The sequence below is a fragment of the Thamnophis elegans genome, chromosome Z (assembly GCF_009769535.1).
Source record: "Thamnophis elegans isolate rThaEle1 chromosome Z, rThaEle1.pri, whole genome shotgun sequence".
Classification (NCBI taxonomy): Eukaryota; Metazoa; Chordata; class Lepidosauria; order Squamata; family Colubridae; genus Thamnophis; species Thamnophis elegans.
The window spans coordinates 22,506,604-22,522,368 of NC_045558.1; the positions used below are offsets into that span (position 1 = coordinate 22,506,604).

Sequence of the window (15,765 nt, forward strand, 5' to 3'; positions counted from 1 at the left end):
ATATTTAATTTTTAGACATGTCACCTACCTAAAAAAAGAAAGGAAAGGAAACATTCTTCCTTTTCTTCTTGTGCAGAGAAACCGTAATGGCATTTTCTAGTTGTCAAGTACAGATTAAATAAGTTTCACAACAACTCCAGAAGCAAATCACATTCCATGTTTGTTTGTTTGTTTGTTTGTTTGTTGGATTTATATGTCCAAAGTTTATTCATTTTACTGAAGGCTCCTAGTTTAGCCCTTTTCACGGACTACCAAAGCTACTTACATCAAAATCACTTCACAATTTTTCTGTCTCCTAACCATTCCCTGCTTGGTGTCTTAGCTTTTATGCAACTGTGCTTTTCTCTAAACAGACATAGTGCAATATATTTCCTAATCCATTGTTGCAACAATCATTCTTTTGCTTAATTTGGGTTCTCAGGAATAGAGACAGGATAGAGAAGATGGCCAGCTACAGGCTGCATTTCATCAAGTTGATGCTTTTATTACCAAACATGTTATTCTGTGTAAGATTACTTCTGTAATCTCAAAACATATCAGCCCTTCCAGGTAAAACAGGCATGGCACAGGTTTACATGAGCTAATTCTACTTTATTGTAAGGCTGCATTAATAAAGTCCTGAAAATTTGAAAATACACATTTTCCACTGCCACTTTAAATCACTTAATTAAGTAGAATGGGTCATTTCTAAGTTTCTTCTTTTAACTATTAATTCACTGAGGGCTTCTTCCTCTCTTGTCTAATTGCTTCCTGTCAGCATCTTGGCCCTGAAATTCACCTTCACATTCAGTTACATGTTTATACTGCAAGCTTACACGTTGTTGCCCATTATGAGTATGCACACATAGTGTCACTGAATGTCACACATTCAGTTTTGTCATAAATTACCAGATGTATAATACCTAATCTTAGAACAAGTTCATAAAAAAGAATACTGTGTTACTGAAAATAATTAATTATATATTAATAGGCTGATTTGCTTCTATAAGTAGTCCTTGTTTAAGCCTAATTGGGATTGAAATTTCTGTCACTAAGTGATGCAGTTGTTAAGCAAAACATCATTTGACTGCAATGCTTAGTGACCTCAGTTGTGATAGTTCTCTTATTTGAGGATCACACTATTATTAGGCAACCTTGTTACCCTTATTCTATCCTGCTGTGCTCACTTAAACTCCCCTCACCTGTCTATCTCACTCTTCAATCATTGCCCTTTGGGTCATCATCCTGACCTCTATTGCCTTGCCAAGATTTGCCAACTGATGAGATGTGCAAAGTTCAGCTGAGGATGGCAGAAGGCAGGTCGGCCAAAAGGGCAGAGATGAGAGCAGAAATAGGGATGTGGTGGGAGGAATTGAAGCACGCTATGCAGTCAGAAATGCAGGAAGGCTGCCAAATGTCTAAATTTTTATCATGCGACCATGTAGATGTTATAATAGCCATGCCTTTGGGGACTAACAATTTATGACTAATAAATACAATCTTTTCAGTGCTGTTTTAATTCCATATATTTGATGAATGGGTGGTTATTAGGTGAGAACTACCTGTACATGGTAATTGGGAATTCTGATAATTCTGATCCTTCCAATACTAGGTTGGGAGTTCATATCCATGTACACAGATCCTATAAAGAAAAGTTTATTGTGTGTTTCTGAGCATAACCTGCAGATTTTTATGAAAATTTGTTTTTGGCTTTCTTGGGCTTTAACTAAATATATTTATAACAGTGAGTCCTTTGAGTTTATACATACAATTCATATTTAACTACTGAGATTGATTCTTTAGATATTCACTTTCTGTTCACATTTCCCTTCGAATGATGAATTTTTGATTTTCAAACTTAGGAAATAAGGAAAGAATATTCATAGATGCCTTCTTTGACATTTATATTCCCAGAGTTATGTTTGAGTAAAGAGTAACTTTACATTGAACTGTTGCTCAGACTCCATGTATATGAGGTAGTCCAGCATGACTAGAAAATATCAGGTATTTATCAATAATATAATTTATGTAAAGAATGCTGCTGGACCATGGACATTAAATTGCTTTAACGTTGAAGTCACAGTACAGTGATTTGCTTCCTAGCAATCTAATCCATTTTTCATTTCTTTTTCCTCTTCTGTCCACTTTGCTTTGTCCTCCTTCATTTCGCTAGGCGGAACACTCCCTATAAAACATTGGAGCCTGTCAAACCACCCACAGTCCCCAACGATTACATGACCAGTCCAGCGAGACTTGGGAGTCAGCACAGTCCTGGAAGGACTGCTTCCTTGAACCAGAGGCCGAGGACACACAGGTAAATGAATTGGAGTCTTGATGGCAAATCTGATCTTGGCAAGCAACAATAGAAGCTGGGAAAAAGAAAATGAATATGTTTTATTTGGTGCAAACTATTTGTTTTTTCCCCAAAGTCAGATTTGTTTTTAAATAGAAGCTTTTCAACCTGGGGTGCTGCAATGGTGACAGAGGAATACATTAGAAATTTCAGCTACTTTAGCTATATCTTTGAGGTTTCTATTTCTTTTTAGTCAGAGGTTCATACTTAATGGACCTATTTTATTGCCTTTTTGCCCTGTTATAGTTTAGTAATTGATTGCCATATTTCTGCAGGATTGGTTTAAATAGCTTGGGATTCATGGGCCATGGTTTATTGATTTCTAGGTTTAAAGAAAACCTAGAAATATTATTTGAATTAATAAAACACATGGAGTACATTTATCTGCTGCATTCATTTTAAAGCATGGTATTGATCTATTTCATCCTGCAATTTTAAGAACTTCTGCTGGAAACAATGCTTATAGAGTCTGAACATAAATGGAGCATCATCTTGTGAATTATTCTTTGAGGGATTCTCAAAAACTCTATGCAGGGAAGGCATCCGGATCTATTATGACCAAAACATTTTTCATTATTCCCTGTTGATTTTTATGCATTGACACAAGCTCTATCTTTATCATCTTCCCAGCCTCTAAAGTGAACTTTCATTCTACAGCAGTGCTATCAAGATTATTGAAGTGATCCAAAAACAGGCATGAAGTGATCTGAGAATTGGTCCTTTATTTTTCTGTTGCTCTAAGATGGAAAGATGGGCTTAAGGCTAAAGAAGACTGCAAAATCTGTCTATCTGGATAGACTTTGATTAAACATTTCTATCATTGTACAAAATTAATCTTTTATTCAACTTCATTGGTCAAGAAACAAAGGCAAGATTTTTCAGCACTGTAACACAGTACTGCCAAAATGATTTGACAGCAATAGTAATTTTAATCAACATTTCCCCCTTAATGACACAATAGGCTTTAGTGCCCAGCATTCTTTGGGACAAAATATTTCTGTTCTGAGCCATTTGCTAAAGCACTGTGTTATTTAAAGCACTTGTATAAATATCTTATTTATACATTATTTGAGGCAGCAGAAATGGACTCTTCAATGTTCCAAGTGGCTTGTGATGAAATTCAGCTGCAACCATGGCAACAAGTTCAAGGTCCTTGGCATACCAAACACTACATTTTGTAAGAATAATCTCCATTAATGGTTGCCATTTTTAACATTTCACTTATTTTGGTTGAATTATTTCTAACTAACTATATGTGGTGAATGAATGTTTGCCTTACTTTGAATTAATATATGGAACATGGAATAGCAGATTTTGTCTTTTAGCACAACCTTTCTCAGTGTATATGGAGATTCTCAGTCATCCAGGTTATGGTTGTTCCAAAGATGTTTTTTCAGCAGGCAACTGGACTTTCTGTTTTTTCTTTGAAGAGATTTCACCTCTTATCCAAGAAGCTTCTTCAGTTCTGATTGGATGGTGGGAAATGGAAGGATTTGTACTCCTTGCAGACAGCTGGTCATTTGCATTCTTTTAGACAGTTGTTGAGGCTACAAACCATCCGATTGGGGAAGAGTGTTCTAAACACATTTCTAACTGGCTCTATTTAACTTATAAATGATAATTGTTTTACATAATACTTATGTGAAACACTTTTCCTAATACTTTAATCCTAGGGAAATATCTCTTTTCTGTTATTGGAATTTGCCTATATCTTAAAACTTTTATTAGATAGTTTATGCCTTTTAATTAATTTAAGCTACCTGCAAACATTCAGAGTATTATTTTAGTCTTTTTTTAAAGTCTCTGATTACTCCTCCCAGTTTCTATATTAAATACTCGTAAAACTGCTTTTTTTACTTGAGTATCACATCTGTGTTTCTTGAAGTCGAACTCTGCTGTTATCCCAATCATCATCTGGGATTCATTCCCTCTCTTTTCTCTTTTTCTTTAGATAGAGTAAAAAAAAAGTGTGATTCATGATTTGCTGACGTGTTTCAAAGTCACAAATGTTACATTACCGGTTATAGCAATATTTTATTTATCTGCTTGCTTTGTTTTGAGTAGTGGTAGCAGTGGAGGAAGTGGCAGTCGAGAAAACAGTGGGAGCAGCGGAATTGGCATACCCATTGCAGTGCCTACACCCTCACCACCAACTATTGGCCAAGGTATTTATTGATCAAAGCCCAGAAACCTGTTTTAACAAACAATTCAGGGGAAAAAATGGATTCTGTGCATCATCCTCTATCTAGCATAGTTCCTCTGCTAATTCTTGCAGTAACTTAATACAGCCACTAAGTATGGGTGGACACATTGATGGGGCTTCCTGATTGATGTAGTTTCTTCCCAAGTAGAGAACCAGACCCTGTTACATAAATAAATTTCAAGAGGACTAAACATTTGTAGAACTATATTGTGATCATAGAAAACAGAAAAAAAAGAAAACAGAAAGAAGAAAAGTATTTATCTTTTATGTTTATGAATGAAAATGAACAGAACCTTGTTTAATTTTTTGTTATCATAGGTTTTTTTTGAAAGCAACAAGGCTTTTTTTTAGTTATCATTTATAACAACATTTTGGGGTGTCAAAATACATCCCCAAAATTGTATTTGGTTTATCTGTGATATATATGGTTGTTTTTTCTCTTAGAAATACAATTCAAAATTTAAGTATTCCATATATATATATATATATATATATATATATATATATATATATATATATATATATATATATATATATATATATTTGTTTGTCCACACACCTTCACATTTTTAATAAAAATCCCTTGAAAAATACACTGTCAGCTAATAAGTAATTTTGAAAATTAAAACACCTGAAAATTTTGACAGTTGTCTTATCTGCTGGCAGCACATTTTTCATTGGATTTTGGTTAAAAAAATTGAGTTCAGCTTATCTGCAAGTATATATAGTATCCTTTTAAAACAAGTTATTACTTTATTGAGAATAAATCTGAATCCTCACGTAGAATTAGAAAAGCAGCAATGAGCAAGCCAAATTTCTTTAATAATTAACTGATGAGTTTGAGTTTATTTGTAGATCAAGATATGACTGGCAAGTGAATGATTTTAGTAGCACCAATAACTCTTTTTTTCTAAAGCTCTTTCAGGATTCCAAAAGATCTCGAGATGGACAGCAGGCTGAATCCAATCTTTTGAGAATAATGACATTTGTTTATTTTTTGAACTACTGGATAGGGTTCCTTTTCTAACTTTCTTTACAGGACTGATGAATTGATGAAATTGGGTTTCTAATCTTGTGTGGTTTTTGACTTGAGTATAATAACAATAATTACTTACATAACCGTTTTACAATTTCCAGGGTAAAAATATTATGCAGAAAAGGAGTAAGAAATAGTAAGTGAAACAAACTAAAGAATGAAATAAGAGGAAAAGAATGGGAAAATAGCTAAATTTAATTTACACCAACTGTATTCACTGCCCTGAATTTTTCTTTTGTTGCAAAGCACCTTTGCTTGTCAAGCTACATTGTGCAGCTACATACACAGTACTTTGTTATTCATGCAGTATTAAGTAATAATCATAATTTGAGGACTTAACTGCCTAACTGCACTTTTGTCTTTAATCTTCTACACAGTATACTTATTTAAAGGGGCATAGTAGCTCTCAAATATTCATCATGAATATTGGAATTATGTAGCATTGTGTCTTTTGAGATGTTAATATATATATTTATATTAGTTAAGGTAAATCCTTTTCTTTCTCCCCAAAACACACAATTTATACGGGTTTTTTTCCTTTATATGTTCCATGAAGTCTAAGTGGATTTGAATTTTCATGGGTTTACTGTGCTGTGGTCTCCTTACTCTTTTTCTCTTCCCCCCCTTATTCTTGGTTTCTGCATTGTGTTCTAAGTTTTTGTTTGTGTTTCATTTTGCTCAAGTCGTCTTGGTTCCTTTTGGCTCTTGCATTTCAGCTGTTCCTGGGTCAGCTCCTGGTTCCCAGTATGGCACAATGACCAGGCAGATTTCCCGACACAACTCTACCACTTCTTCAGCCTCTTCTGCTGGATTTAGGAGGAATCCTTCTGTGACTGCTCCATTTTCTGCTCAACCTCATATTAATGGCGGGCCTCTCTATTCTCAAAACTCAAGTAAGGTTACTGCAGAGCATAGAACTCCTGGGTTTGTTTGGGGGCAAACCAGTTTGAAAGTTTTACAAATCTCTTGGTTTAATCATTGATCTGAGTCACTAAGACATATCCAGATAGATGGTCTTCATCCAAGCCATAATTGACAAGGCCAAGAAAAGTTTTGCACCTACACAAGTTGTTTCTCGCCCTCCTTCCCCTTCCCCTTTCCTCTTGTGTTGCCTGGCTTCAATCATTCAGATACTCCTTATAAAACCAGTTTCACACTGAAACTACCATTTAATATGTAGCTATAGAACAAGTTATGACTTTGGCTTTTTTTAGAGGAAGATTTTAATATGAGCAAGTTACGTACAAATGCAAATGGAAGTCTTTTTTCTACAAAAGAGTTATCCTTAAAATTACAGGGTTCCTTTATATTTTGCTGAAATATGTACAGGTAGTCCTTGACTTACAACCACAGTTGGGGCTAAAATTTCCAATTGTCAAGCACCTAAATTTTGATCACATGATCATGGGAGTGCTGCAAAGGTTGTAAGTGTGAGGACCAGTTGTTATTCACATTTTTAATTGCCAGTATAACTTTGAACAGTGACCCAATAAATGGTTATAAGTTGAGAAATACCTGAAATTCAGATGAGTAACTTAATTTATGTTACTTAGAATACATATAAGCCTTATATTTAGAATAATCTTCCTCTCGGCTAAATACAGCATAGTTTATTATCATTTCAAGTAAAAATAAATATATTTTTCCTGAAATACCACACTTAGGGTTTCTGCATCCTGCACTGTATAGTGAAGCTGCATTTGAATGTGCAATTTACCCATACAATTTAGCACACATAATCCAGAATAACAGAGGTGATTACAAGGACTATGCCAAGCTATGGTAGGTTTCTAGATTATTTTGCAAAACCTGCTTCATAAAACTGCACAATCTACTGACCACTGTATTTTATTGAGAAAGTGGTATTATAGTTTTGCACTTTGAGTTAAACTGTGTCAGGATATGATTTTTACATATAGAAACAGAATAGCTTTTCCCAACTTGATCAATTTTGTTTAGATTTGGATTCCCAGAGTAATCCAGCTAGCAAGCCTATTGCTGAGATTTTGAGAGTTCATCTGGATCACTGATAGGGAAAGATTTCAGAAGTGAGAAGAACACCCAAGTAGTTCTTAATATGATAACAAGAGATTCTGCTACATTCAGTCTACAGTTTCCAAATAAATTGGTAATATTTGCTTGCTAAAGATAGGCGCATCTTCAAATAAATAAAAAATGTCTTTCATCTATCACTTTGCTAGTAAGATTAAAGAATGACCTTAGAGGGATGCAGTGGCTCAGTGGCTAAGATGCTGAGCTTGTTGATCAGAAAGGTTGGCAGTTCAGCGGTTCAAATCCCTAGTGCCGCGTAACAGAGTGAGCTCCTGTTACTTGTCCCAGTTTCTGCCAACCTAGCAGTTTGAAAGCATGTAAAAAATGGAAGTAGAAAAATAAGAACCACTTTGGTGGGAAGGTAACAGTGTTCTGTGTGCCTTCGGCATTGAGTCATGCCAGCCACATGACCATGGAGACGTCTTCAGACAGCACTGGGTCTTCAGCTTTGAAATGGAGATTCACACTGTCCCCTAGAGTCGGGAATGACTAGCAGATAAATTTAAGATCTAATGCCCTAGATTTAATAAAATAAATTCAAAGTTTCCCTGGAAAGCAAATTGATTTTATTGGGGGGGAAAAAGAGGAATAGAGCCAGTCAATCTTGGCAACAAGAGTCTTGAGAAATTGACATTTGTGTTCTATTTCTTACTAGGCACATAAAACTGGATTAATATGAAATGAGCTGAGCGTTAGTATTTAATTGTAAACATAAATACTGACTCTTGGAATTGTTTAACATCAATCCATTTTTGGAAATTCAAAATTTGAATGAGCAGTTCCATTCCTTTTACTTTTCTGGACACAGTACCTTGAATTGGATTTAAAAAAAATAGAATGATATCATTTGCATTTCTCAAGGTTGTGGATCCCTCTGAAATCCTGATATAATTGCTTCTAAGACCAGTTTCTTGATCTTACAATATTTTATTTTATTATATTTATTTTATTTATCTATCACATTAAAAACTGCCCATCTCCCTCACAGAAGGAATCTAGTTTTCACTATTACTTGCAGTGGTGGATTCCTACTGGTTCAGCCCAGTTCGGCCAAAATGGTAGTGATTTGGCTAGAACCGGCAGTGACCCAGACCTGCCACGACCCTGAACTGGTTCCCTGGGTGGTGCCATTGGTGCCGCCATCTTGTTTTCAGTTCTGCGCATTTTAATTGCGCTGTGCATGCACACGCAGTGCACATCCAGCGGGTGCACACGCACGAAGCACAAATGTGAACAAGCTAGCAGTAGTTCCTGCTGGAACCCATCCCCGATTACTTGTGAATTGTACCTTTATAATGAATAAATATATACACATACACTAATCAAAGGTGGATATACAGAACTGAGTGTGAGAAGATAAGAGACATTCTAATAAAATACATTTTTCTTAAATCTGGCACCTGTTCTACATACCCTTTGGATCAGTCTGAAAAGGCTCGTGTTTCTGAGCAACCCCAAAACAATACTCCCCCCCCCCTGATAATAAGGCCCAAGCCATATTTTGCGGGGAAACATGGTAATTTATAGTGAATTGTTGGTGGCTGACCATTATTAGATGCTGGAAACATTTAAAAATGCAGCTTCAACTTCTATATCATTTTAAGACTAACACTTCAATAGTATGAAAATTTATTATTATGAGTAATTCCTATGAAATCCTTAGCTTTACTTCATTACTTTGTAATGAACATATCTATTTTGTGTGGTTCAGTTTTTATTTTCATAGAATTATACTTCTTAAAATTCTCTTTAAAAACCTCTCCTGAAGTCCTCTAGTGCCGAACTTTTTAAAATATGAAAATAGTAAGACATACAAAATGTAAATTAAATTTCATGCTAAAGAGCAGGCAATATATAAACTTTATTGCTTTGGCATTTTTGCCCTTCTTTTTTTAGAGCTACCACCATGATTGCAAGGGGCCTTTGCTACTTTTTTGGGGGCTTTTTTTACACCACTTTCCTCAGGAGAAAACATATTTGCTAAGGAAGAACACACAAACACCCATATAGTTTCCCTCAAGCTGGCATTCCTGACAAGATTTTGTGGTAAGATGGCAGGATGTCTATAGTTCTACCCCACAAATGTTTTTAAACAGCCAAGTGAAATGTTTGAAAGAGTAGCTCACATATTATCTACCTTAGGTTTTATTTTGCTTTGCTTTTTAATTGCCATGTGATTAAAAACATATCTTAGCAGAGGCTGTATTGCTAGGATAGCTAAGGAGGTCTTGTTGTGTGTTTCTGTTCATTGCGTAGCTTTTTTGTGGTCCAGTGTTACTGACAGCTACTTTTTGTTTTTATTTTCCTTTTCCTGTATCTATGTTTACTTCCCCGTTTATGGTGTGTGTGTTACTTCCAGTTTCTATTGCTCCACCCCCTCCCCCAATGCCTCAGTTGACTCCACAGATACCTCTCACAGGCTTCGTGGCCAGGGTGCAAGAAAACAGTAAGTTGGCAGCTTAGCTTCTCCAAAGAGTAGAGTCGACTCTTACTTTCTTTCTCTCTTTCTGTCTCTCTCTTTCTCTCTTTCTCCTGTAGCATGCATGGCTGGCCAGGCAGATTCTTCTCCTTGGTTTTACTGCTTTGAGAGTTTGGATGATTTATTTCGTACTTAAAATGCTAATTCCATCTTGCATTTCAGCACCAACGTGGAACTGAAGGGTACATTTTCTTATGCTCCAATTATTGTTACTGATAACATTTTTAGACCTGTGATTTTGTTTGTTTTTTAAGCATCCAAAAGAATTTGGTAATTTGGTGAGAACTTAATAAAAAGATAGCACTCACACACCTCTCCCTCTAGCTCTCTTTTGCCAAATCCCCAACCTGTTCACTTAGGAGATATAAATAATAATTTGATATACTCATTCTTTTTAAGAAATAATGGCTATATCTGCATCTAATAAGGCACTGGACACACAATTTTACAGATACAAGTGCATGGCTTTTTAAAAAAGTTTTAATTTGAGTCAATAGAAGCATTTATGTAATCATCTTTAGCATTCCAAACCCCCAGCCCACACAAATGAACGACGCCCCATCTGTGCACGTGGGAGATATAAGCAGTGCGTAAAACCATGCCCTCTGGGCCACGGAAAAAACACGGAACCAGTCCCTAGAGCCCAAAAGATTGGTGGCTGCTGGTTTAAATCATTTTAGGATTAATCTAAGTTGGATGTTAAGTACTATGTTCAAATAACTTCTGCCTAAAAGATGTTATATGACTGACAGCATGTCAAGTTGAACACATACACAGAGGATTACATGGCCCAGGAAGAGTCAGTGCCAATATTTAATGGACTTTTATCTGACTTTTCTGCATAAAAATTGTATCAGGCAATTCAGGGCATCATCGAAAATGTGAAAACAAGTTAACCTTTCTTTGACTGAGGGTATCAGCTGGTCTTTAAATGGCTGTACTTTAAATCTGGCGGGAACTGATAATGAAAGGATGGCTCCAAAACAGAAATTACATATTAAAAATCATAGTTATATATAAACCTACGTCAAAATTAAATAGGACTGATAGAAGAGGGCAGCTGCATGATCCAGAAAAAGACATAGCTAAGTTTGGCAGCAATTTCTGGAAGTATTATAGGGGCTAGAGATAGTAAGACAGCATTCCTTTCATCTTTCCAATGTCAGTAAGTTCTATTGACAAAAGCATTACTTTTATTATCAATCTCTTTGTTTCTATGGGACCAAACTACACATTTTCAGGAAACTGGATCTTATCCAGAGTTTGAAGTTGCTGTTGTCGTCCTTAGGAGCATGTTAGTACCCTTTATTTTAAGATTGTCTGAAGCTTTTCCTGCTTTTATGGAATCCTGAATATCTAGTATTCTAATCTCATTTTCTGGAAAATAATAAAGACTGGTTGTAATTTGATAACGGAGATAGTTCGGTATTAATTTTCTTGATAGTGGTAATACAGCAAAGATTGATGTTTCATACATCTTAAGCAATTTTTGCCCTGGTTTTCCATTCCTGTACTTTGGGTTATTCTGAATTATACCTGGTGCTTCTAATGGACTTGAGCTTACTCAGTGGGACTTCTTCATTCTGTTGTTCTTCATTCTGCTTCTTACCATCCAAATTCCAAATTTTTATCCAAAAATTTCCCAATTATTTGCAGACCTTTGGGATATTTGGTTGTAAGAGAAATTTTAAGATTTTCTAGTAGGTTAATATCAGATGTAAATACTTTTAAGTACAGAAAACATGTAGTATTATTATATCTATGATAGGTTTTCAGGTGAGAAGCTCTTTTCTGGGGGAAAATAGTTGAAATAAGAACTGAATGCTAGATCTTTTATACCTTATCTCAAGCTAAACAATTCTGGAATGAAAAATTTTTCTGTTCATGCCATTGTATTGTTTTTTACTGGATTAAGTCAATGAATTGCTTGGCTTTTATGTACAAGACAGCTAGGCTTGGCCAGTTAATCAAGGATACAATCCACTAAGAATATATATATATATATATATATATATATATATATATATATATATATATGTGTGTGTGTGTGTGTGTGTGTGTGTGTGTGTGTGTGTGTGTGTATATATATATATATATGTGTGTGTATATATATATATATATGTGTGTATGTATGTATGTATGTATGTGTATATATATATATATATATATATATATATATATATATATATATATATATATATATATATATATATATATATATATATATATATATATATATATATATATATAATGGATAACGGATAAGAGCCTATGGCCTAATGGCTAAGATGTCTGCCTAGTGTGTAATGTAGCCCAGGTTCAAATCCCAGTAAGGGTATGGCTAGCTGATGAGAGCTAAATAGCTTGAAATAGATCTATACTAGTCTCCCTTTATTTATTTATCAGCACAAATACAACAAACATATATATATTAGTGTCACAACCCCTGGTAAGCCCCAATTATGGGAGGAAGCTAACTGCTCAGCACAAATAAAAAACATATATATATATATATATATATATATATATATATATATATATATATATATATATATATATATATATAATATATATATATATATATATATATTAGAACAGTTTCTAGGTCTGAGGACCTTAGGATAGGAGAGAATCTCACAATATTGTGCCTATTGGCATATTACATTATGTTGAAAACATATGATCCTATTCATTTATCATAGACCAATTATCAGATTTTGATTCTAGAATGACCAATTGTGTTAGATCCACCTTTATTAGTATATGTGAAAAGGTAGTGCCCTGATATGTTAGTAAGGAACAGTAATGGGCAGTCTCTATACTAAAGCACAACTGTTTCTAAAAATTCTGCTGATGACTGAGTAAGTCTGCAATGTCTGAAATATTAAAGCAGTAAATAATAATAACATACTGATACATCTTCAGGAAGTTGTATTGTTTCATTAAAAAATAATAATACTCACCACCGCAGGCAACCAGCCCACAGTGGAGGTCCTCTCGCCAACGTCACCTTTTCTCACTTCTCTCTTCTAAGGATGGTTCCTCCTGGGTTTCTTTCTAAGATACATCATATTGGGCAGATGCTGAGCCTCTGACACTACTGCAGGTACCCTGAATGCATTGGCTTCCCATCATGACGCCTCATCCTTTTGCACTAAATTTTATGTAGACGACTTGAAGCAGATGTAGGAGGTCAGCACTATAACCCACTATGATGCCTCCCAGAAAGAAGTGTAGACAAAGGAGAGAACAAAGCATTTCATACATCCAAATGAGCAAGTATGCTTGACAGATGATAATGAGACACATTCCAATTATCAAAGTCTACACTTCAAATCAAGAATTTTAGGTCCTACTACAATAAAAAGGCAGATCAATTACAATAGATATTCAACAAAAAAGGGTTGTAACTGAAAAGGTCTTAAACTCTTGATATGTAGTCATTACTTCAAAAACAATTCCAAGAGAAAGGAAGGATGGAAAAACAACAATGATACTTCACTGTTCGTAGTATCATTTCTCATCCACCACCAGTAGATTCCAAAAGTCTGATTCAGAAAGTGATTAGCAATTAGCCACATGTCAGTAAACCTACACTACATTTATTTTATTATTGATTGTTGACTAAATTTATTTGCCACTATTCTAGGCTGCTTACAATAATCAAAAAGAAGAAAAAGAAAGAGTGTACCTAGAACAAAAGTAAAGTAATAGAATGGTAAAATAAATTATGAAAAAGAACACTATGAGAAAATACCAGTATGAAAGATGGATGGATAGAAAGCAGAGCGCAAAGGGGAGGGGGAAGGAAGTGGCGTCTGCCATCAATCCAGCAGCCACATCCAGTGTGGATTCTCCCATTTGATCCCCTGGCCAACTGACAGAGGTAGGTCTTCAGGTGTCCGTGGAAGATAGACGGTGGAGACAGAGCTTAGCTAGAAGGTAGGATGTTCCAAAGGGTCGGTGTTGCAGCAGAGAAGGGTCTTCTTCTGGATCTAGATAGTTGGAGTAATTTACCCAACGGTATTTGAAGTAGGCCCCTTCTGCTGGCACGAGTAGGAGGGACTTATATATCCATGTGCATGTTAGATATGCACAATGTTTTTTTGGAAGAACATTGATTCTTAGCCTCAGCCACTATTTATATTTTTAAATTTTTAAATTAAATTCACTAACATGATGATACTTTAGCAACATTGTTTTTTTAAAAGATCTTTAGTTGCTAGACTTTCTTAAGAGGTAGATGAGAAAGAGAGAGATATCAATGCTGGAAAGTTGTTGCCCAGTTTAATCTGAGGGCAAATGTGGGCGTCTCCCATGTCTGCCTTGTTGTGAAAAATAATGCTTGATAATGTTCAAGGAGAGATTTGAACTGCATTGACCCAAAGTTTATGCTTTTTGGCTAAACCTATCAAGTCAAGATTTCACGTCCATTCAGTGATGACCCCATAGTTGCATATTTTTTTTAAAAAAAATTAAGGACAACATTTAAACATATTTAAAATATGCACATGGGTTTATCACTGAATAAGGGATGCAGTGGCCTTGGACAATTCACTTTAATTAAGTAATTATTGAGTACTATAACATAAAAAAGGTCATGGTGGCTCAGTGGCTAAGACACTGAGCTTGTCAATCAGAAAGGTTGGCAGTTCGGCGGTTTGAATCCCTAGTGCCGCTTAACGAGTGAGGTCCCATTACTTGTCCCAGCTTCTGCCAACCTAGCAGTTCGAAAGCATGTAAAAATGCAAGTAGAAAAATAAGGACCACTTTGGTGGGAAGGTAACAGCATTCCGTGTGCCTTTGACATTTAGTCATGCTGGACACATGACCACAGAGACGTCTTCGGGCAGCGCTAGCTCTGGCATTGAAACAGAGATGACCATTGCCCCCTAGAGTCAGGAACTAGCACATATGTGCGAGGGGAAACTTTTATCTTTTTCAGTTTATCACTGAATGGATGTGAAATCTGTTCCTTGACTTGTTGATTATGTTTCTCCTCCATTTACATTTAAATGATGAAGCTGAAAATTAGCATAAAAGTATGGAGACCTTAAGTATTTTGAAAGATGTGCCCCAGTATGACTGATTATATTAACATTTGGACATACTTCAGTCAAAATGATACATTTTTCTAGTTACACTGAGGTTTTTTTGTGCTAATGATAAATATAGATACCATTTGCATCCAGTGGTATTCAAAAAGCTTTACTATTACTGAACGATGCTCTTTTAAGTAAAAATCATAGCAATTGTTTTTCTCCTCTGGGATTTATCACTGCATGTGATAGGTTACAGGATTTGTGTGTGTGTGATAGTTAATGAATGAGATTTTAAGTAGCCTCTTTTGAATATGCCTTATCACCTATTACATTTTAGGATGTTACTGAGGATGCTGCAAATGGGGACATGTTAGGGGTTTAGATAATAAAGGCTGATGAAATTCTCTGGATAGTGTATGTTAGCACGAGACAGATTCTCCTGTCCTTGCAAGACAGGAACGTTTGTGATGCAGATTAAAAATTGGCCTTCTTTCCTCCCATCAGCATCAAAAGGAGACTTTGCTTGCATTAGAAGTGATGTTCTTTGCAGTGCCTCTGCATCTGGATTCATCTAAGGCAAACATAAACTGACAAAATAAGACATTTGGCTTACAGCATTCA

General features: G+C 35.4%; 1 protein-coding gene across 4 annotated transcripts in view; it reads left to right on the forward strand.

Annotated features, from left to right (window-relative positions):
* The window catches only part of ABI1 (abl interactor 1), an 85,643-nt gene that overhangs the window by 65,829 nt on the left and 4,049 nt on the right, over positions 1-15,765 (forward strand). For 2 of the 4 annotated variants that reach the window (XM_032235395.1, XM_032235396.1), the window contains 4 exons: positions 2,153-2,293; positions 4,397-4,497; positions 6,288-6,464; positions 9,983-10,069. In XM_032235395.1, the coding sequence (XP_032091286.1) occupies positions 2,153-2,293; positions 4,397-4,497; positions 6,288-6,464; positions 9,983-10,069 (506 nt within the window). The remainder of the gene's footprint in view (positions 1-2,152; positions 2,294-4,396; positions 4,498-6,287; positions 6,465-9,982; positions 10,070-15,765) is intronic. The other 2 variants (XM_032235398.1, XM_032235399.1) reach the window with 1 other exon arrangement.